This window comes from Poecilia mexicana, unplaced genomic scaffold (assembly GCF_051168715.1).
Source record: "Poecilia mexicana isolate PSO_F unplaced genomic scaffold, ASM5116871v1 scaffold_17, whole genome shotgun sequence".
In the NCBI taxonomy this organism is placed as follows: Eukaryota; Metazoa; Chordata; class Actinopteri; order Cyprinodontiformes; family Poeciliidae; genus Poecilia; species Poecilia mexicana.
Window position 1 is genome coordinate 5,570,001 of NW_028263386.1, and position 24,263 is coordinate 5,594,263.

Consider the following 24,263-nt stretch of genomic DNA (forward strand, 5'->3'; position numbering starts at 1 on the left):
CAAATCATCCATCCATCCATCCATCCATCCATCCATCCATCCATCCATCCATCCATCCATCCATCCATCCATCCATCCATACATCCATACATCCATCCATCCATACATACATACATACATACATACATACATACATACATCCATCCATCCATTTCCTCAGAAAAATTGGATTCCCAGAGTATTTCCTGTTTAGATTTCTCCAGTTGCCCATTGTCGTCTAGCAGCTGAAGTTGTCCTGAAAACCTTTAAGTCCAGCCAGAAACTGAATCTAAAGTCCAAACCGTTCATTCCCTCTCATGTCGATGAGCAGCTGCTGATCTCAGACCTGCTCCAAGATGGCGCCGCTTGTATCCAGAACCATCTTGAACGGTGTTTCATGTTTTGTCTTTTGCTTCAGCAACAACTGTTGCCCATCGCGCTAAGCTTTCCTGTTTTGCCCAGAAGCAGCAGCTTTCCCACTGAGCGCCGCCCTGGCTGCCAGCTGTAATCAGAACCGTTGTGTTTTAAATCAGCGTGAGCAAGCTGACCTTCGGCCTGGTGCTGTTCTCCTCCTTAACGATGGTCCAGTTTTCACCGTCCAGGCTGTGGCCGACCTTGAACCTCTTCATGTAAACGTTGCGGTCGTGGTGTTTTCCTCCCTGGATCACCACACCGCTCAGTATCTTGTCCTGGCCCAGATCCACCTGCAAGGAAGGAAATGTGATGATTACGCACCATCATAGGATTATAAGCATATAAAATACAACCTGACCCAGACCACAGGGACTGTTGGTGTGTTTGAGTCACTTTTAATGTGGGAGCTACTGAAGAGGAGTCACTTGAATTCACACATATTTAGATTTTCTTTTGCTGTTTTAGAAATGCATACAAAAATATCTTAAAGGTAACTAATTATGCTTCCTTGAACAGGTTAGCATTGGTCTTTGGGCTAAACAAAACATATTAATTACAGTTTTTTTTTTTAACAAAGTCATTGTTTAAAAATGTGATCTCTCCTCCTCAGTTCTCTCAATTTTAGGGTTTTTTCAGAATTTGCTGTTTTAGGGCTTCTGTCACTTTTATGCAAATAAGCTGCTGCTGGCCACGCTCCCAAAGTCAACACTTAAACTCTGCACATGTGAAAGTGGCTGCAAACAAATGCAAATTATACAACAGTACATCTTTAACAGTGAGTGGAGTTCCGCTTGGGTTGCTAGGCAACGGGGCTGGGTTCCTTTGGGGTTGCTAGGTAACAGGACAATGCCTTGCCGATTCTGACTTAGTAGTTTAGTTTTCTTTTTAAATGATTCCTTTTCCATCAGAAACATTGACTTATTGCCAGAAAGTGGTTGGATGACTTTGATTTAATGATTGGACTTTTTCTAGAAGCAGTTGAGACCCAAATGGTACTAAATAAACTCACAAAAAGTGAATTACATAATAGCTTCCCTTAAGCCCCTTTATACTCATATCTCAGAGCATTCAGAGGTTTTGCCAGGTAATCCAAGCCGGCTGAGCTGCAGACTCACCTGCAGCCACTCGTTCTTGAAGGGCTGCTTGGTCTGCTGCCCGGTCCATCCCGACCTGCCCGTCAACAACCGGACGTTCTCGGCCACCCAGCCCCGGTCGGCGAAGGACGAAGCGTTGATCTGAGGGTCAGAGATCAGCCCCGACACCATGCCTAACATCGACGAGCACGGGTAGTCTGAGAGACGGGACGGCAGAGAGACAACAGAGGAAGCAGAGGTTAGGGAATTTAAATAAGGAACCAAAAACACAAAAATGATCAGGAATTTCCACAATGGATTCATTCAAATTGATGAAGTCAACTCAAACTCTGAATATGATCTTTTAACAAGGTAACAAGCAATTCTTCAAAAATGTATGGATTTAAGTTGGACAGTTTATCGACTTAAAGAGGTCAGGGAAAACTTTCATTAAAAGTTCAACCTGTATTTAGCCTCAATTATATTTTTAATGCTCATTCTCAGATACAGAAATAGTTTTCAGGATCTGTTTTACTTTCTTATTGCCTATTGGAATATTTATAGATTAGATTTTAGGATAATTTATCATTTTCAGATTGTGTCAAATTGTAAATCTTTTTTTGATTTACAAAATCTCATCATCCCCTCTTCAAAATATGCAATATCTCATTGGTAAGGAAATAAATGTTCCCTCAGGCAGTTTTACACAGATTTGAAACAAGTTAGTATTTAATAAGACTTACATAAATACATTAACATAATTAAATAAAATTTAGCAAAGCTTATAAATCCTAAGGAAAGTCCAATATTTTTATCTGGCTGGTGCCAAACACTGTTAAGCTGGTTATGATGTAATAACTCAGTGCCAATAATCAAAATACAGTGAAATAATCTTACTTTAAAATATTTTCAGTAATATTTAAACTTATGGGAGTTAAAACAGTAATTCAACAAGGTAATTCAAAGTTAGATCCTATAAATGTTGATTTGGCTGCAGAACCAGAGATAAGGGTACAAAATGTCCTCTCCAGTGGAGAACAACATAAATGTATGCATAGCCCGGTCCAGAGCACCAGATCTCCACTCAGCTGTATCAACTCCACTCAGCTCCTTCTGAGAGTTTCACATCAGAGACGGGGAATAATGTCTGAGGATGATTAATGAGCCAGAATGATCTCGCACAGCTTCACTGTAATGAATAATTGTGTCCTTCAGTGGGGAGGTTTCGCCCAGTTTGGACGTAATAATTATTTAAAATCAACAGAAAGCAGTGGGGGTGTAGCTCCCCAAATGGTAACCGTGTAAGGTTGATGCATGATGTGCAGAAAAACCGGCAAAAAATATGTTTATGGGAAAGTCAGAAGTGAAAAAAAATCAAAACAAGGACCGAGGTCAGGAAAAACATGCAGAAAGAGGCTGAATCAGTGGGTTTAACAGGTATACATGGAGTTCTGCCTCACACCTGACAGTCTGCAGCCGTAGACCTCAAAGCGCATGCAGATGCCTTGCTCCCAGGTAAGCGGGCGGATACGAACGAATCGGGTCAGAATCGGTTTGGGGAAGAAGGCACGGACTTCGTCTGTTGGATTGTGATTCCCCAGAAAGATCTGGAAATAAGAATAATAAAAAAAATTGTTTCTGTTTTTGTTAACAGATTTGAGAAAACCAATTAAATATTGTGAGAGAAAAAGTCTGAATTGAGCTGATTATCATAAAGTGTACAAAGGAGGGCATTTTAATAGGCTGGTAAGATATAAAGTGTAAAATAAAAACTAGTTAGCTACTAGCTAGCCATTTAGCTAGTTAGCGTATGTACAAGCTAGATATTAGCAGCTAATTAGCAGTAATCTGAAGTCACAGAAAGAAATGAAGACTTTGATAAAATCAAAAATTAATAAAAGTATTTAAGGCCAACTTACATGTTTAACACTTAATTTAAGACATTTTAAGAACTTAATTTTAGATCAGTACTATTGGTACAAAATAAAACAATAATAATTCTGATAATTTTCTGACAACATTTAGGCTAAACTCACAATAGCAAGCTTCCCATGCAGTCTGTAATTTTTTAAAAATCATTTTCCAGGCCTGGATAAAAAAAGTGGAAAGATTATATGAAAAAATGTTTTATTTTCCAGACTTTACTTTTCTAGAAAGACAAAAATCTTCTAAAAATGCTCTGTTGTCTAAATAAATCACTCTTTAAATTGCATATTTTATATGTCTGATTTGCAACATTTGCATTTTAACCAAGAGTATTTAGGCTTTTTAGTTGTTCTGTAAGAAAAGGTCACCAAATCAGAGTAAATGCCTAAAAATCTACAATGTGCAGTTAGTAGAAGCATCCTGACAATGAGACCTGAGAGATACAAGGTAAATATCACAGATAACAACACGTATCCAGACAGTGAATTAAAACAGTGAGATAGCTGATCTTTGCCTTCTGCTTTGAGCCCTCCTTCACTGTGATCCAGTCCTCTCCGTTGGTGCTCAGGTCCACTTTGTAGGAGCGGACGAAGTAATGCTTCTGGGTCTCTATTGAAATGGCTCCCTGGGTCCCGATGCTGGTGACGTACCTGAGGAACCCCAGGTCGACCTGCAGACAAAAAAACAACAACGGGTCAGTAAAATGGCTTCCAGGAAGGTTCTGTTCAGGTCAGTAAAGCCTGATACATGCATTCTTATTTTGTAAAGTTGATTTATTCCTCATTCCCGCCTATTTGTAGAATTTTTTCTGGAATGTAATTACAAGTTATTTGCCAAAAATCTGTTTATTTGTATTTTTTTTAAATTGAGCTTATCTAAAATACTTTTTAAAAAAGCATGCTGATTGGGGAGCTAAAATACTTAGCCACAATGCTAGCTGACATGCTAACACTAATGGCTGATGTTAGCAAACCAGCCAATCCAGGAGCGCCATTTATTTTCTTCATCACTGACTGATGAAGTATTTTTCTTTAATAACAATGTTTAATAAATAAATCCCAAAAAAGTTAAAATAAATATTTACCTGTCACTAAAACAGCAACTGTGCAAGACCATGTTTATATTTTGGACTTTTGAGAAATAAAGACTGCTCTCAATGTGAACATTTTTGGCACTAATGGAGAAAGTTTGGACACCCCTGTGTTTGGGTATAAAGCATAAATAAAGTCACCATCTGATAGACATCACAAGACTCTTCAGACAGCCTTAAAATAGAAAAGAAATTCAATTACAGCTGATTTGATTTTCCTTTACTGCAAGTCAGCTAAAGGCGAACACAGTCAAACTCAATTACTTTTATATTTCTAATAGCAAACTGTGATCTTTTTTTCTGCCTTACATACAAAAAAACCCCACGTCTCTTTATCTATAAGTCCTAGGATCAGAATCACATTCCTTGGAAACAGTTTTCCTTTTATAATCATGAAACTGTGATCAGAGTAGATAAAATGAAATGCATGTGGAGTGTGAGTTCTGTTTAATCTGAAAAGGAGGCAGTTCAAACCGTCTTTACCCAGAAAGCAACAGTGAAAAGATTAATAAGCTGATTGTTATCAAAGAGTAACAGAGATAGCAAAAAGCCTTACAGTTTTTATGCTGTATGCAAAATTCACATCTTGAATGTTTTTGTACTTACATTTGGGTTTCTACTGCTCATAAAAACAACCCAAGCTCTTAAAAAACCCATCCAACCAGTTTTTGGCAAAAAGTTAATGTTTTTTGGTGTCTGGTAAATGATTAAGTCATATTCATTGGCACCGCATCATCACCTAGCAACCCCATCCCCGTCACCTAGCAACCCCAGCTGAGCTCCACAACGTTTGAGCCGCTGGTTTTACCGGGTTTTGTTGTAGATTTATCATCCAGAAACCACTAGCGGCGTTCTTGTTGGTTGTGCAGGAGGCTCCACTTCTGCTTTTCAAAGATGTATGGTTGTATAATTGTGCATCTTTTTGCAGCCATTTTCATATGTGAGTCCAAATGTTGAGTTTGGGGGACCTGGTCAGCAGCAGCTAATTGAGATTTCAAACAAGATGACCAAAAGCAGCTAGAAACGCGGAACTGAACAGACCAAAATCCCAAACCTAAAGAACACGTATTACCCATAAACCTATCCCAACTTGTTCAAGGAAGCATAATAGGTCACCTTTAACAAATAGTAGTGGCTATCTAAACTGAAAATGGTTTAAAGTTGTTCTGCATCACAGGATTTCCCTTTGAATCAAAGCATGAAACGGGTTTAATTATGCAATCTACGACACTACTCTCCGTTCGACTTCCATTACAATCCTGTTTGTTGAGTTTGGGCATTATGAGGCCAGAATAGGCGCTCTGCTTCAGCGTGTGGGATGACCGCCGCATGCAGCGTGTAATTATACGACCGAAGAGATGCTGCTCTACATGGGAAGGCCCCAAAGTGCGGGTGTTGACTGCTCCTGCCGAAGCTTTTTCAGGGAAGGAGCAGGAAATAGCAGGTCTCTGCGGGATCCGTGATTGACAGGGAGACCCCTGGGAAATCATGTTGCGTGGGATGGCTCTCCGCCGCTCCCACGTCTCTTCTCATCTAAATTCCCACGAGACGCAACACTTGTTTGCACTCAGCCCATATGAAAATGTCGCATGTAGGATGCCTTTTAAATTAAATCGTGTTTTATGGTGTTTACTTGTAACTCAGTGTCGCCTTCAAAGAGAAGTAAAACCAAGACATAATTTTTACAACATAGTCTGGTAGATTTGGTTAAATTGGGGACAAAAACAGCAACATTTTGCTACATTTTCACTGCACTGTGTCAAACAAACAAAACCCTATGAGACACCTGTTCCCCTCCTCGCCTCTGGGGGCGCTGCACCAAGAACCACTGCAGGAAACGACATGAAAACCTCAGAAAAAGAGACAGAGCACAACTTATCTTCACAAAACGTAAACAAAAATGGAGGAGCGTCAGATTTTATTGGTTGCAGGATTTCTCTTTTGTCTTTGGTAAAAAATCATGAGCCATTTCTCCCGCTAGCGCTAGTTAGCCTGTTTGTTTTGGTTGTATTTACCCAGAATGCCCTGCGCTGTATTCCACTTCCTGCTTCTGGAGCGGTCTCCGGTCTGCTTGTCGTTCATATGCATTCGAACAGCACCAGAGTTCACTTCAATCAAACCAAGACTGAGGTTTGTAGGCGGACTAAAGTTCGTTTTTTTGGTCCACATTATGGCAAAAGGCCACAATCAAATCAAATTCTGGTGCTGGTAATACAGCTAATATGTCTGTAAGCCATCAGCTGTCTGACTACTGACCTCAAATCTTGTTTTGACCAACTGTTAGGTATAGTTCTATTTGAAACTACCAATAATGTCACCTGAAATCGGCTTTAGTTATGCTAGCTCCTATGTAGCTACAATGTCCAGATACACAGACATAGCTACATAGGAGCTGGTCACTACTTAGTAGCTAGTACCCATAGTTATGGAAATGCTAGTTACATGGTCATAGCAATCATAACTATGTAGCCAGCATGCTAGCTACATAGGAGCTAGCAGATATTGTTAGATATTGTTAACTTGCTCATTTACAATAATTTACTTGTTGCTTTAAGTTAGTATTTGAATTTGCTCTCGCCATTTGATGTTTGATTATTGTGTTTTTTAAAAGTCAAACTATAAGTTTGATGTTAAATCTACATGGAAAAGGAAATGACAAATATCGAGTTTCATGTTTTCTGAGACTTTCTTCTTGATGTTTGGCTACATCAATAAACCGTGGCTCAAACAAATCATGAACAACAATTTCAGTTAAAGGTTTTCACAACAGGTTTAGTCCAGCAGGGGAAGCTACACATTAATCTTAGAGCATCTTCAACTCAAATCCACTTCCAAACTAATTAAACAGATCAACTGAATGAGTGTTTAAACAACCCCAAACTGAACGAGGAAGTAGGTCATACAGTCAGTTTCACATTTACATACATAAGATGTAAAAAAGTCAGGAAAACATAAATATTGATGAAAACATTCATATTATCCAGTGTTTAAAAGGAAAATGAGTCAATGATTAAGTTCAAATGCAGCAAGAGGAGGCTAACGTACGAGATCCAGCCTCCAGAGATTAAAGTGAACAGACTGGTTTTTCCTTTTGAAACAGGAAAACTCAGTGTTTACAATAATCCTTTGGCTCATTGTTCCATTTTCCACACTTCCTCCATCAACTGGCTGAAGGTAATTGGCCTTCCATCTCCTAATTGCTCAGCGGCTGGCACTGCCAACTATTTATAACAGAGAAATACTCTCACTTAGAACTTTTTAATGAAGGAAAACAAACTGCAAGATGGGAACATAACTCGTTTAAATTTGGCAAATTAGGATTAAACTTTAATGATGCCACAGCCTTCCAAATGGGACCTAGCTATAATAAAAATAAAACCCTTAATTACCCCATTCTTATCTGGGGGTTCGGCACTCGCTGAGTTTCTCTGTGCTTGTATTCAGTTACACCACAAATTGGACTTCACCAGTTTTTTCAGTAATTAGTAATTGTAGTGTTTCTTATTAATCTTCTCTGAAGTAAAGAAGCATTTTGGAGGCCTAGACATATCCGAAAATAAAACAAATGATGCACACGCTTCAATTATTAGTGAAATTTATGTATTTAAATGGACCTGAAAAGGTTCCACTGGCCTATTTCAAACATTGTAATGTAGCCTAGACATTTGAAAATTGGTACACAAAAATAACTCCAAAAGAAGAACAAAGAAAACTATCAGACCCAAAAAACAACAGTAGTCCGCCATTTTGTGTCAACGGTAGTTTGGTTAAAAACTACCAACCCCTTGTTTTATTTGCTTCGTTTAGCGGGCTTGGACTGTTGGCTATTGATAAATGATTGCTTCCTGGATGCCTGGACTCTGTTGAAGTTTTAAATCTGATTTCACTCAATCGCTAATGTTTGGCCGTAGCGTTTGTATTGACCAGCTTTGTTCACTTCCTCAGCTGCCATTGCTGAAACTACAACCAGATTACAGACTACAATCTAAAACAGCACAGAAAATCAACATTTACGATCCCAACTCATCCATTTCTTTGAATTCAACTGAAGAAATCAAGCTGAATGGGAGAAATCCAAGATGGAAAAGTGAAGGGAGATGAGAATCGAGCAGAGACTTTCTGGTTTTTCATCCAAAATGGAGAGGAACTTAACCAGAACTGTTTTGTTTCAGGAAGTATTTTCCTTGATAAACTTCATGCTTTTTATTCATCTTGAATCTGAAAAAAAATAAACAGTTTACTGGAGTTTCACAAGATTCTGTTCAAGGTCCAACGATCTCTACATTATATTGTACTTAATTAATTAAACTGAATCAAAATGAAAGGTTTTTAAAGTTATTGCTAAACAATGTTAAATATTCAGGAATATTGAATAACTGCAAGATAATCCCATTTATCTTGTGAACCATGAAGTTTTCTTTAGTGTGATCAATCTGTTTTTACAAGTTTCTCCTGATATTTTCCAGGTTCATAAGTAAACATGGAGAAATTTGCTCCGGGTCGGTCAACTCTTTAAGGCTCTTTGCAGGAACTTCATCCGTATTGTTTCCCCCACGATGACAATGCGCCTCAGGCAGACAAAGCCTAAATGTGTTCTCCAGATGTAAACAACCCAGCGCTTCCTGATGGCGTCAGTGTAATCCTGAAGTCAAACGAGTCTCTATAAATACCTGAAACTCAAGGGAGGAAGCCTTTCCTGGTTCCACATTGCTGCTCAAAAAAACTATCAAATGGTCCAATTTTATTTTCAGAGACTTTATAATTGACTTTATTTATTGTTTCTGTTGTTTGGTTTATTTTGAAGATTTAAGATATCTTCCAGTTCCAATGTTACTTGTTCGTTACAATTTAAAGTTTACTGATATTTACTGGATGTGTTTTTGCATTATCATTACTGTTATACCAACTGAAAATGGTCTCAAAACAACAATATTATCTTTTACTGTAATAACTTCTGGGACAATTTATCGTGCAGGAAAATTTGTTATTCCAACATCTCATCTGGTATTATTGGTTAAATATTGTTTAGTTTTAGTTTTTATTAGTATTTTTGGTTAAGTTTTAGGTATTGTATTGTGGTTATGTTTCCATTGATTGGATAATAAATACTCAACAGAAGATTCAATTATTGTTGAGCAACAACTGAGTCTGTACCAACTTTTACTGTCGCATTTTGAGACATATGGAGCTCCGTAATTTACCGAAAACTGATGTAAACTGCTTGTGTTTGGGGACAAAAATAATTTGCATCAGTTTGAAAGACTATTTAATAGATTCAAAAACACAAAAACAAATAATATTATATCCATAACTTCAGTGTGTTTTAGTTAATTTTATAAGTTCACTGCAAAAATACAAAATCTCTAATTTCTAGTGCAAATATCTTAGTTCACCTGAAATAAGAGAAAACTAACTTGCAAGTAACTTTTCAGCGGCAAACATAAACTAAATTTCTTAATTTTGCTGGAAAAGTACTTGTTTCATTGGTAGATAATTTCATATTATATTTTTTCAATCTGCCAGTAGAAGTAGAAGTTTTTCATCAAAATTATGGAGTTATTGGGTTAAAACAAGCTCCTATATCTTGCTGAAAAGTTACTTCTAAGGTAGTTTTCTTATTTCAAATGTACTAAGATATTTGCAGTAGAAACTAGACTAAAAACACTTGGTAAGATTTTGTGTTTTTCCATTACTGTAGTTTTTCCCCATTAACTAATATTTTATGTATTTTAGTTAAAATGTTCTCTAATTTTCACTTTTCATTGGTTTTAGTTAACTATAACAAAGTTGGTCTGGTTATATTTTGTTGAGATGAACCAAAGCGTCTCAGATTTTTAATGTCTAAACATAAGAGCTCATAATTTTATTGCAAATTTCCAGCATGCAGTTGAAATGAGTCACTGCTGTGAGAAATATGATTACAGAGTCACAATAAAGCCAGATAATGAGCCGACTGTCTGCCTCCAAGCAGACGGCCAGCGGGACGCTTCACCCAACAGAAACCTGAAAATAGTATCGATAAAATATACATGGCTGTAAATAATTAATAGAGCTGCCTGCAGTGGAGGGGACAGGCATGCAGGAATTAACCGAGTCATAATTTTCATCTTAAATAAGAGGAATCCAAAGCCACAGGCGGAGAGACGCGGCGCGGAGCTGGATCGCAGCACACTTAATCAAATAAAATGGAAAATCCTCTTCATGAAAAAACCTCCAGTCATTACTCTGGAGGCTCAATGAGGCGGAGCAACAGGCCCGGTTCAGAGGGGCATAAATCACCCGGCCAGATGTAGCCGCGCCGCTGTTTCTTACGGAGAAGCTGCCAGAACAAGGCTTTCATGAACAGCAGAGATAAACAGAGCTGATTTCATGCAGCAATCAGGACATTATTTCACTCTTTTAACAATAGGTTTGTAGATCTTGTGGCCAGACGAACTGAATCTGAAGCTGAAGGGCAGAAAGTCTCACCTCGTCTCTTGAACTTTGGATACAGTCAGAAGATAAACATTAAACTTGTTTAATTTCAGTTCTGTCTCAGAAATACGGCAGAAGCTGCAAATGTGCACAAATTTTTGTTGACATTCTGCTAATGTTGAAATTGCTGTTTCCATTAAATAAGAACTTAAATTAAAATCACACCTGAATAAGTTTATTCATGTGACGTAAACATGAGGTATATTCGTAATTCAGCCAATCAGAGGAGACGTTGGTGTCTTACTTACACCTGGGAGCAGATATGTACGCATTTGGAGAAACTAGTCGTTAAAGACTCAACTTTTAATGAACTGTGATGCTGTGAGAGGCTAACTGTCTGAAAAAAAAAAAAACTAACCACGAAGAAGACCATTTCCTGTCATCTTCTTCATTGTCGTTTCCGCCAGCAGCAACACCTGCCAGTCCGGTAAACTCGGTTCGATTCGGGACCAAAACTGCAACATTTATTACATTTTCAGCTGCCGTGGTTCTCTTTGCACTGAGTCAAAAGAACTAAGTTAACTGAAAAACCAGTTCCCCTCCTCGCCTGTGGGGGCGCTGCACCAAGAACCACTGAAGGAAACAACAGGAAAACCTCTGAAGACACTGAGCGCAACTTCCTTCTTCACAAAATATAAACAGAAATGGAACGGCATCAGATCTTAGCGGTTGCCTTTAGTAAAAATCCACAAGTCATTTCTCCTGCTAGCGCTAGACTAGCATGTTTGTTTTGGTTGCATTTACTCAGAATGCCCTGCACTTCCTACTTTTGGAGCAGCGTCCGATCCGCTTGGCGTTCACATATGCATTCAAGTTCGCTTCTTTGGTTCTCATCAGAGTATGATCACAGACTCAAACGTCAACAAATGAACTGAACTTTCCAGTCAAATGAACTGGACTTCTAAAGCGAACCAAACAGGATCAGTGTGAATCCAAATCAAAGAAGGCTGGAGTCAATCCACTGGGTTTATCAAAACTGATTTTCAGTGTCTTTTTTCCACTAAATTTGGAGTATTGTATAAAATGTACAATTTTCAATTTATTTTCTATTGCTAAATAAAAACTTTGCTAACCTTAAATAGCCAGAAGAAAGTGGTTGGTTGTAAGTTTAATTTATCCTGATGCAGATTCAATAAGAGGATGTTTTCCATATGAGTGAAGTTGAGTTTGGGGAGACGGAACAGCATGTTAAAAACAATCCTCTTTAGAAATCAAAGTAAAAAGCTGGTGAAAATAAATGTAAACATAGTTAAAGTCAGGTTTCCATTTAAATATAATTAAAACATCATATGAGCTACATATGCAGTCAATATTTCCTCGCGGCTCTTTTCTCATACTTGAAGAACTGACCGAGTCCATAATTAACCTTTTCTTTAACCCGAACCGAGACTTTGTCATCGCCCACTGTGAATGCACACTGGAGTCTAACACAACTATTTAAATAAAGCATAGATTAGAAACGGGAACAGGAGACTACCGGAGGGTCTAATGAACGTCCACACATCCAACATTTCTGCTGAAACATTAATTGCCTTTGCAGAGCGGCCCAGTTATTGATCCAAGTTTCTTTGTCAACTTTACCGTCTCATTAGTCGTGTCCTCATTACTTCAACACTTCAAAATAATTTTATTCAAAATGGCCACATTTTTAATGCCGTTGGTGACCTTCGTGTAAAACCAGCAGTTTCCACCCAGCGCGTGAACCCATTAACCCCAATTAAATCTCCGTCCTTCATTTCCTGATGTCCCAGAGGCCCCGGCGGTGAAACACGTCCCCAGACAGACAATAGAAAGCCACAGTCACTAATCTGGCGCTGTGGCGGCGTTCCTGTCTACTTCCTGTTGTAACTCTCACAGGAGGGAAGTGGAGGTCTGCTCCTGCAGCACAGGGCATTGTGGGATTTCCTCTATGAGTTCCTGTCCTGGACAATGGGTCGGCGCTGGACACCAGCCACACATGTCCATACCGGTTTGATAATTCAGACTGAATCCAGTTGTTTTCTTGACCCAGAGGAGAAGCAAACACGCTTGTTTGGGCTTCTAAATTGAATTATGGGTAACGGAGTTCATGTAAATATCCAACGATTTGAGCAACTGTGAATCAGGGGGCTGAATCTGAATTAATTGTTTCTGCTTCCTGTAGTTTGAGCTTCATTTTCTCTTTAAAAACAGAAAAATCTGTATTTACGCCATGCTTAACTCACCTTGTTTAGCTTAAAAGCACAATGTGCTGGCACAGAAATACTGAAGCATGAACTTAAACAAGAGGAATTTAAAAAGCTAAACTAGAGACGAAATTAAATAAAATATATAAATAAAATAAGAGTTTAAGTTATCTCAAAAGTCTTGAGTTAACATAAGATTATGTTGATGTCCATAATTAACAGACATTTTAATTTTCACTGACTTGAACAAGAATACCCATCAAAATCAAGCCATGTTTGAACATGCAAGCAGTTAGCATCTTTAGCTTGCAACCTACTTTGTAGCATGGCTAAACAAAGGCTAGCTGCTACCTACAGAGTTGAACATAAGACCAAAACTGACATTGTTGAACATCAAATCTCTTAATAATTTTTGCTGTTTCATTTATCCTCCATTATGACAAGAAAGAGCTGTTAGCCTGTGTAACTGCTAGCCTGTGTTTACACACAGCTAATTACTGCTAACAGTGAAGAAAACATTTGGTTTAACGGAATAATTCACAAATTGGATATTATAGTTGGAGCTCAATCTGTTGACATTTCAAGGTAGGGCAAGAATGGCGATCTGAACAAGTCATAAATAAATAAAAAATATTAAAGATATAACTACTAAGCTATATTTTATCATACATAACAGGCTAACTGCTAGCTAGACAAGCATAATACTTTTCTTATTTCATTCTGTGTTTCAACAAACATTCATTCCTCTCTGCATTTCCCACTGGCTCCAGCATTATGATCTATGTAGATGAGTTTGGGTGAATAAACAGTAGTAGCCTTCAGGTTAGCATCACTATGAACAACGATAAATCGATTCCTAAAACAATTTGTAATTAATTGCAGTTGATTTTTTTGTAGTGTTTTCGTCGTGCAGCTGAATCGGACGGAGTCTGCATGTTTTCTCTGGTTTTCCCCAGGTACTCCGACTTCCTCCCACGTCCCAAATATATGCATGTTAGATTAATCTGAATTCGCCTGAGTGTGTGTGGGTGTTAGCCCTGTGGTAGCCTGGAGAGCCGTACAGGGTGTACCCGGTGCGGACAGGCGGCCAGTCGCCACATAAACATAATGAATGGATGGATGGAGAGTTAAATGGAGATGCAGCCATGAGAATAACTAATCTAAGTGGATAGAAGAGCTCAAACTAGCACTGCAGATACTTTAGAATTAAAGTTTATTTACTGTATTTATTTATATTTTTAATATTGCTTATGATTTGTTTTGGTTTAAACATCTAAACTATAAAAAATATGAATTCCCTGCTGCAACTTTTTAACCAAACCACCTCTAAAATCATCTTTTTTTAAAACGTAAAGTTGTCAGATTCAGTTTCTTAGCCTTTATCAGTGTTCAGATGAGTAAATGTTGCCACTTTAAGCTGTACACGAATGTTTTATAAATGTTTAAAGCCTACAGTTAGTGGCTGCAGGCCGCTACATCAGATTTCAGCATGACGGCAGGAAACTGTGCAGCAGAAGCAGATGTAAATAATTAATTCATGTTGGCTTTTTTTCCCGTCTACCATCACTATAACGTGTGTAGAAGTGGTACAAATGAGTGAGCAATATTCAGAGCAGATGTGAGCGAGTTCTCGGTGGCGCAGTGAAAGGCAAACAGAGGAGCAATGTTTTTCCGCTGGGAAATCAGAGGCTTTTATTTTGAGCTCAGACTCTGGAAGTGAGGATTAAAGTGACATAACCTCCAACTGCTTCCCTTAGAAAAAAAACATCATGTGCTAAAAAAGGGCACAAACAGTGTGTTCAACGCATGCAACGCTTATTTATTTACTAACATGTTTTTATCTTTATAGTTCCAACTTAAAAATTGCATTTTGAAGCTACGACTGAAACGATTAATCGGATTAATTCAAATTCAAATATACTTTATTGATTCCACAGAGAAATTAAATGTCGGGTTAATAAAAGAGTTTTTGGAGATGGTGATGGAAAGATCTTATAGTGGTCTGGATTTAAATTTTAGATTAATTCAATTATAGATTAATCACGATTAATCTATTATTAAAATAATTGTCAACTAATTTAGTGATTGATTAATCGATAACTGGAGTATAAAGTCTCAAAAATATATAAATTTTGCATTTAAGATATGACAAAAAACCTTCTTTGTAGGTATATTCAACCCCGAACTCCTGAAGTAACAGTTTTAGCTTTATTTGCTTCAAATTCTGAAAAAATAAAACAAACTGAGTTGATATCCAATAAATAATAATCAGATTATTCATACACTGCATTGATGTTGAATCAAGCAGAAAGGGTGAGTTTTCTCTTTCTCATCTTTAGCTACAAATAACCAACGATTCACTAAAGCAATGCTGTTGTTTCTGTATTTTTGGGAATAAAATGTGTATTTTCTTATTTAAAACATTAATTCAATTGTGTATTTTCACATTTTAATACATTTCTAACATTGTATAAAAAGGTTTAAGTGGTTTAATGACAAAATGTACCAATTGTCTTTTTTTATTTGATTAATTGATTAATCGTCAGAATAGAATAACCAAATTAGTGGTTAGTTGCAGCTCTATTTGAGACGTCTGACCTGAATCCATTCCCTGATGGTGTCGTCTGACGGCGTCCAGCCGTTCTCCTGGTAGTTGAGCCGGGAGCGTTCGGGGGACCAGTTGGAGTTATACTGGGAGGACGCCCTGATCAGGTCTGAGGGGATTTCCCCGGACTCCATGCCCAGCGGCTCCATGCAGGCAAAATCTGAGAAACACAGAGGGAGAAGCAAGTAAACAAATAATTCAATTCATTTTTAACAAGAAAATAAACTTTTTATTGCCTATGATGTAATAACAGCATTCCTTTGGGGATTTGTGCTACTTACTGCTCTGAGCATGTTGGTATTTCAGGAAAAGGCCTTTTTTGAGTCTGTGTACGGCAAGTAGCAATTAATTGATTACTAAATTAGTAGGCAGTTATTTTAATAGTCGATTAATCACAATTAATCCGATTAATTGTTTCAGAGCTAATCAATAAAATTTGTTATTCCAGCAAATGGCCTTTTCTGAGTCTATATAGGGTAGTTAATGATTAATCATTACTAAATTATTGACAATTATTTCAAAAATTGATTAATCATTCTTCATCGAGTGTTATAAATAATCTATTATTTGTTATTTCAGCAAATGACCTTTTATGAGACTGTATTAGCAATTAACCAATGACAAAATGATATTATTATATTGATTGATCACGATTAATCAATTATTTGTTTTTTCTACAAATGGCAGTTAACGATTAATCAAATACTACATTAGTTAACAATTACTTAAAAATTGATTAATCATGATTAATGTTGTTTCGGGAAATTACCTTTTGCTGCCAGTTAATCAGTTACTAAATTATTTGATGATTATTTCAATAGTCGATTAATCATGATTAATCGTTTCAGATGTAATAGTTTTAATACTTTAATGTGGTGATTTTGATGAGTTTCTGCATGTTTGTGACTTCTTTTTGGCGCTAAGCTTAAGAGAAAGCACCTCGTTCAAAGATTTAAGTGAATCTTTGAACGAGACGCAGCATCTGAGTGTTTTTTTTATCACAGCAGGAGAGCCTTGGGAAGGAAAAGGGAGGAGGACGCAAAAGGAAGTGTGAGTGTTTCTGAGTGGGAGACACAAGGTCTGCAAGCCTGACACAAACGCTTTGCATCAATTCCTGCATTTCACAAACAAAACGTGGGCAGACGTTTGTCTCACCAAACTTGTTGTTTTGGTAAATTGATATTTATCCGTCCCTTCCCTGTCCAGCCGGGACGCCGACATCCCAGAACAAAGAAATAAATCCTGCAGTCGCTTCAAAGTCCTCCAGGAAAATCAGTTTTGTTTGACGTGAATGTTTCCCCAGAAACGTCGAACACCGTGGGACCCAGAATTCCTGAACCGGGTCAGCGACAACCAAAGGGTTAAAAACGCATTTATACCTCTACAGGAATCCCAGCTATGCAGAAAACCGGCTTCTTCTGTCAGGGACCAGGAAGAATAAAATCCCCAGGGAGCAACTTTAACAGAATCGGAGACTCCTGATAAAAGTCTAGTGTGAAATCGGCCAAACAGATTGCTCAGCAGCAGAAGATAGGAGCTGGAAATGGGTCAAAGCGATAAAAATACGAGCTATCTGCTCCAGGAAGAAACTCTGAATCGAAATAATAATCTAGAAGAATAAGAGGCGATTAAATTTAGATCTAACAACTGATACGTTTACAAACTGTGGCTAGAGATAAATCTAAAAATTGCTTCATATGTTCTTTCTGTTGTCTGAAGACTGAAGATGTTTTTATTTTATTATCTTTCGTTTTTTCACTTTTATTCTCTCTGGTCAGGTAAAGTTTTCAGCTCAGTTGGTTGAAATTCTGACCAGTTTATCCTGATTTCTCACCAGTTCATTCGTGTTTCACCACCATTTAATCCAGCTGTGCTTTGTTTCCGTAAAACTACTTTGTTTTATCCTTGTTAAATACATTTTGGTTTATTTATTTACACATTTTCTGATCAGTAAATCTAGTTTATATCAATCTATCTAACTAAAGCTGATTCAGGGTCATAAATAATTCTTGAAACAATAAACTGAATCTAATCTGCTGGAATCTAATCCCTTTTATTAGTAATTAACAGAAACTGACTTGCAGTCATCATATAAAAGACATTCAGTGACGTTTTTATTGAGATATAAATGTTATAATACTTTAAACAGAAGAAATATCTTTTGTTTTTATTCCATTAATGAGTTGCATGACTTATTAATGATTTAAATACTAGGTAACATCTCACTGCGTGCTCAGTCAGCGCTGCGAAATGTGTCAGCTTGCAGGAACAGAGGTGTTAAAGCAGTGAGTCAAAACAAATCACACATCTTAATGCAACTATGCAGGCTAAACTGGCTCAAAGTGTTTATTTACCAAGAACAAAGTGACTCTGACCTGCGCCAAATATTACTATAATGAGAACTAAAAAGTTCATATGACACGCAGAAATTTAGATTTTAGAGATTGTTAAAAAATATTCAATGATGTTTGAACAATGTTCAAGTGTAACCTGTTCTTTAGGTTCATATTTATGTTTAAATATTAGTTATTTGATGATTAACATTATTAATTATTAATAATTATTATTTTGTAATGCACGACATACTGCGATAAGCATCGGTTATGTCCGATAAATAAGACCGGGCTCATATTAACGACCGTTTATTTCTAGATAGATTATACAAATAGCCAGTTAGCCAGACATACAGATAGCTAGATAGACAAATAGACAGACAACATGCTAGATAGATAGCTAATTAGCTAGCAGGACAGGTAGCTATATTGCTAACTAGCTAGATAGGTGACAGTGACATAAATAGCTAAAATAGCTAGTCATACAGATAGTTAGCTAATTAGCTAGATAGCTGGCTAGACAGACAAATGGACAGGAAGATTGCTAGATTCCAAGCTAATTACCTAGCTAAACAAATAGCCAGATAGCTAGCTAGATAAATTGATCTATAACAATAATATTTAGTGATATTAGCCCATATTTTTATATCGTGCTTACCTAAATTTAAGAGTTTTGTTTACATCTTTAAGATAAAAGCCCTTTCTAAAGTCCAGGATTACTGTTGTACTTAAGAAGCAATCTTTAACAACGTCCGTAGGAAGCGCTAGCGTCTCACCGTCGTCCTGGTGCCCAGCGGGAGGCTCCCTCTCTCGGATGGTGTAGTTGGCCGTGAAGCCCTCCTTGGCGATGGCGCTGTCGGTGGTGATGGTCATGGACAGGATGCCCGTGTGGGAGATGATCCGACCCGGCGACTTGTGGCCGCAGTACCTGCCGATGTGAGGACCCACTGAGGAAGAGGAAGAACGAGACAGTCAGCTTCATCAGCAGTTTCCATCTTATTCACGCCATCTTACATTGTCATAAGGCTGCAAACACGGCACCGACATTAGATCCATTCATAAGAGGGGAAGATTGGTCACAGATTAAATAGAATTAGGTTTCAAAACAAAAACTGTATTGTTTTGCTCCCTAATATCAAAAATAAGATTTCTTTACATATATAAATGATGGTAAGGTCATTGATAAGTCTGTAGATTCAAATGCAGATAATAAGGTCAGAGTTATAACCCTAATATCTTGGTTAGCATGATGGCTTCAGTCAACATTTAAACCTATTTTTAAATATTCCTGTTCACATATAGTCGTCCAGAAGGGTCAAAAAACAAACGCTGGCCAGTTTAGCATGAATTCTGTTTAAACAAAACTTTTCATTGTGGTTTCTTACTGTTGCTTTGTCTGTTTTGTTGTTTTTGTACCATCACTGTTGTTCCCTTGTGGATTTTTGTTGTTTAGTTATGGATTTCGTTGTTGTATTGTGACTTCTTGTCGTGGATTTTGCTGTTGCGTTGTGGTTTTTTTGTTGAGTTGTGGATTTCGTTGATCCATTTTGGCTTTGTGACGTTTTTGCTGTTGCATTGCGGTCTTTTTCTTTTGCATTTGTTGACTCTTCTGGTCCACCGTACTAACCTCCCCGTTGAACATTTCCTACTGTTGATGTGGAAATTGTCTTTCTGATTAATTTATTTCAGCGTTAACTTTGGTCTTTGCTCTATTTTCACTCTTTGATTACCTCATAATTTCTTATGTTTCTTCAAATTAAATATAGCTTTTGAAACTAATTAAAGAAAAAGCAATTTTAAGATTGCAAAGTAGCATTAATATTGTTATAAATGATCAACTTTATGTTTCTACTCTGGAACTGTCTTGTTAAATGAACTGCAGCCATTTTTTTTTAAAATTTCTCTCCATATTGCAATTCTTTGACAAATGGTGAGCTGGTAATTAAGTGTCATTAATTATCTGGAAGCGTACCAAGTGAAAAATCAATACCTTTTTCATGAAGTAACAAATGCATTCGGTCCTTCTTATGAATACCAAAGTAAATTGGTGAAAGTAATTCTGCTGTGCACCAGGCGGATCATTTTAAACCGAGATAAACAGAGAACTGATGTGAGCATTTGTTATTCAGGGAATTAACCCGTCGGGAAAATAAATATCTAAAAGAAATTTCTTCTTCTTTCATTAAAGGCACAGAGAGACATGCCGTTTCATATCTAATGACATTTAGAGTCCCCAGCTGGTCACACATTTTAGCTTTTTTCTTATCTCCAACTCGCAAAAATGAAGCTTGTGGTGCTGCCTGGTGGAGATACAGTATCTCCTCTTACATGATACAAAAATATATTCTTTTAATTCAGCTTAGAGGTAAAAAGCTAAGAAAAAGAGACATGAAGCACTCGCACAGGAATGCTGAGCTGCAGTAATCTGATGGATTACGTTTATCAGTTACAGTCTGAAGCAGGTAGTCGGCGATCTGTGACGGATTACGTTTGGAGCCATTTCATCCTTATCGCAGGACGTGTGAAATGGTTTTTACTCCAAAGCCGTCGGCTGATGAAATCACACCTAAAATAAGGAGGAGAAAAAAAAAAATCCTACGGGCAACGTGGAGCCTCACGAAAACTGGATAGAAGAAGAAACTAAATTTGAGCGTTTCTTGTAATAGTAAGGGAGCGTAAAAACCTGACGATGAACTACAGTTCAAATAAACTGTATCTGTGTAGATATCTGTTTTATGTTATTATATTTCTGAATGGAAAGCCAACGACAGAACAGCTGTCAGCCATTGTACAGATCAGAGCGTAAAACTAGCCGACCAAACTCTGGAATTTCACTTGAGTTGCTAGGTAACGGGGCTGGGCATGGCCGAGGTTGCTAGGTAACGGGGCTGGGCATGGCCGAGGTTGCTAGGTAACGGGGCTTAGCTTAGCTGGGGTTAATAGGTAACAATTTGTTGCATTTAGATTTGTTGATTTTGTGTGGATTTGCAGATTTGTGAAAAACTGGAGGGACTAACTGATGTAATTTGGAGTCTAAAGGGCCACTTAAAAATTTACGGCGGGCCGGATTAGGCCCATGGGCCTTGAGTTTGACACATCCTTTAAATCAAGGCTAGATCCATGTTTTTAGAGTTGCTTTTGATTCATAATAAATGGAGCATTAAGCCTTATTTAATGTGAATTTGACAAACTGTAATGATGTTTTATGTTTTCATGATGTAAAGCTCTTTGAACTGCCTCAGTGCTGAAATGTGCCACAGAAATAAACTTGACTGATCTAAAGAAAACCTGGGAAGCTGCAGATGTCTGTAAGTCTGATTAAGTTGACTGAATTTTAATTAAAGGGAGCAAGTTGAAAGGAAATGAGATCAATGCATGTCGGAGTGAACCCTCCTGCAGAGACGCTCCCTTATCTTCCCTGACAAACACGTTTGGCTCAATCAAACCCACAAACGCTCTTGAGCACAGATGCACCTGAGCGCGTGCCGACACGCGCACCAACACGGACCGTTTGACAGGAAGAGTCCTGGCAGGCTGGCGCCGCTTTAAAGTGCGTGTCAGTTTCTGTGTACCTGAGCCAGTCCCTCAGGTTCCTGAGCCAGTAATCGGGGAGAAAAGGCTCTCTGGGCGCCGCGGGCCAGGCGCCCGGCCCAGGTTTACAGCTCTGGTGATTATCGGCGCGCCGTACGGCTAATTAGGCAACAATGGAGGCAGAGACGAGCCGTCCAAGCTGGAGGAGAGGGAGTGTGAACAGGTTGCGTCTCCGTCATTCATGTGCCGGTTTTCCAAACGCGGTTGGTGAAGGAACAATGAGCGAACTGCGTGGGAGTCTCCCCTCCGCTGTCAGTGCATCCAGATGCCATTTGTGCAAAGAAGAACTGGTTTGGACTCAAACAGAACGATCATTACCTGCTGGATGATTCTGTTTATTACTCATTGTATCAGCTCCACTGAGTAGCAGCTCCTATTTAGTCCCATTTAATCAAGCTTCAGTCCGTTTGCCTTGAACAGGGCTGTCCAAACCTTTTGCCATTAGTGCCAAAAATGTCCTATTGTCTTTATTTAACAAAGTCATGCAGAGGACTGCAAATAAACTACAAACTCAATATTTATTGAAAACATTGCTCAAAATTCATGTTCAAAGTGAACTCATTAAAAAATAAATGTTCTCTCTCCAAAACGTAAAAATTTGCAGTTACATTTATTGGGGAACTAGTTTAATTTTTACATTATCACCACTAAATTTTGAGATCTTTGCATTAAATTCACATCAAAGGTGAACTAGTCTTTTCATGTTTCTTGTTCAACATTTGAACATAAAACATGAAAAGCGAATTTTCGACTTTCGAAAATTCGCTTTTGAAAAATAAAATTTTGGAAAAGAGAATTAGATCAATAATCTTGCAGTTCAAAATGAATAATGTCATCTAATGTATGTTTGTAGTTTAAACTCTCTGATTCTCATTAAGCGTGTGGTTCTGGTTCCTCACCGGCGGGGAAGCCGTCCCAAACCTCCAGCCAGTCGTAGCGGCAGACGGCGCCGGCCGGCGGCGTGGTGTCGGGCTCCATGTTGAAGCTGTAGAACTCCACCGTGATCTCCGCCATCTTGGGGGCGAATATCATGAAGGTGCACTCCAGGTTGTTGGGGTATTTCTCGGGAAAACCCGGCGTCTCGATGACGCCGCTGGGAGCCGTGAAGTTCCTGGAGCATTCTGGACCTGAAGGCGACAGACCAGGAGTCAGAACCGAAGCTGAAGCGTTCAGAAATAAAACCAGTTCAGTGGATTCGTGTTTCCAATTCACAATTTGAAAACTTTCATGAAAACTGCGGTATGCAACTTTTACAAAATATATTTTTACATGTTTGTTGAATAAAATATGAAAAGTTAATCTGGGAAACCAGCTGGAAACTAACTAGAAACAACCAATCAGAGTACATCAGTACATCCCAGGTGCACAAAAGAGCGTAATCATATATCCTTCCTCCCAGCAGCTGCTAAAACTCTTAAATAAAATATAATATAATCATCACTGCTCTCAGCAAATTGCTTGTGTTTTCAGTTTTTACTCATTTGAAATAACATTTCTGCTGGTAAGGGACATTTCTGCCATTTCCACAGTTTTTGTTTTCACTTCTTGTATTAAGAAAATGCATATTTTGCACATTTCTTTGAACTGGAGTTCAATATTTTTGCCAACTTCACACATTTTCTGTAGAAATTTTGGCCCTGCTGTGCAGAATGCTATTCTTAATTTTATTTTTATGTGAAAGTATGTGCCTCGATTATAACATCTGAATTAGGAGTTGTTTCCTTGTCTTTCCCATTTTGAAGATGTTCAACAGAAATGAAAATGGTGATATCTCAACTAGACTGATCTTAATTTTATTTACTTAAAAAGCTGCTCTATTTCAGATTTTTTCCCTAAACCTAAATACATAAACACATGTATCAGAGGCTGCTTTTGTTTATATATAATTTTTTTTATTTTCTGTGAAACATTTTGTTGCTGCAGTAAAACAGATTTTCTTAGATTTAATTAGACATTAGCTTGTGCCGAGTTCGGCTCGTATTTACTGGCGGTTTCAGGCAATTTGAAAGAGTCAACATGAAGCAATGAGACAAAAACTCGAAAACAGACAAACACACAGACACAGAAATCCATGTAATTATTTACTCACAAAATCTGTTTTCACATGTTGTTTTCTACCAGGACAAACAATTAGATGATATTCTTAGCATCAGATTTCTGTCAGGACTCCAGTATTCTGGGTTTCTTTTTGGTTTTATTACATTATTCTGCAAAAACACAGAATCTTACAACCAGAATTTAATTATTTAATTATTAAACAGAATGGAAAATACTTTATTGAAATTACTTATTTGCAGACAAGCATCCAAAGTGTTAAATATTAGTAAATACAAATATAACCATAAGCAATATAAACCTTATGTAAAAATATATACATAAGTGTGGTGCTTTAAGTAATTTAAATATGACTAAATGTAAAATAAATATATGAAATAAATACATTTATAAGAATGCACATGGAAATTTTATTTATCTATAAAAAAATCAATAAATGCTTTATTTGTTAACAGAAATATTAGAAATAAGACAGAAAAACATTAAAAATTGTTTTGTTATCTACTGAGAGAAATGATCAGTTAAATACCTGTAAATATCAGCAACATGTAAACTTTG

The 24,263-nt window shown here is 37.6% G+C and overlaps 1 protein-coding gene across 1 annotated transcript in view; it reads right to left on the minus strand.

Annotated features, from left to right (window-relative positions):
* Window positions 1–24,263, minus strand: part of LOC106906125 (neuropilin-1a-like) — an 80,537-nt gene that overhangs the window by 22,407 nt on the left and 33,867 nt on the right. Inside the window, exons 4-10 of the mRNA XM_088014348.1 lie at window positions 22,550–22,777; window positions 18,836–19,006; window positions 15,720–15,886; window positions 3,907–4,062; window positions 2,929–3,073; window positions 1,509–1,684; window positions 528–683 (exon numbers count right to left, since the gene is read on the minus strand). Coding sequence (XP_087870474.1) covers window positions 528–683; window positions 1,509–1,684; window positions 2,929–3,073; window positions 3,907–4,062; window positions 15,720–15,886; window positions 18,836–19,006; window positions 22,550–22,777 — 1,199 coding nt within the window. The remainder of the gene's footprint in view (window positions 1–527; window positions 684–1,508; window positions 1,685–2,928; window positions 3,074–3,906; window positions 4,063–15,719; window positions 15,887–18,835; window positions 19,007–22,549; window positions 22,778–24,263) is intronic.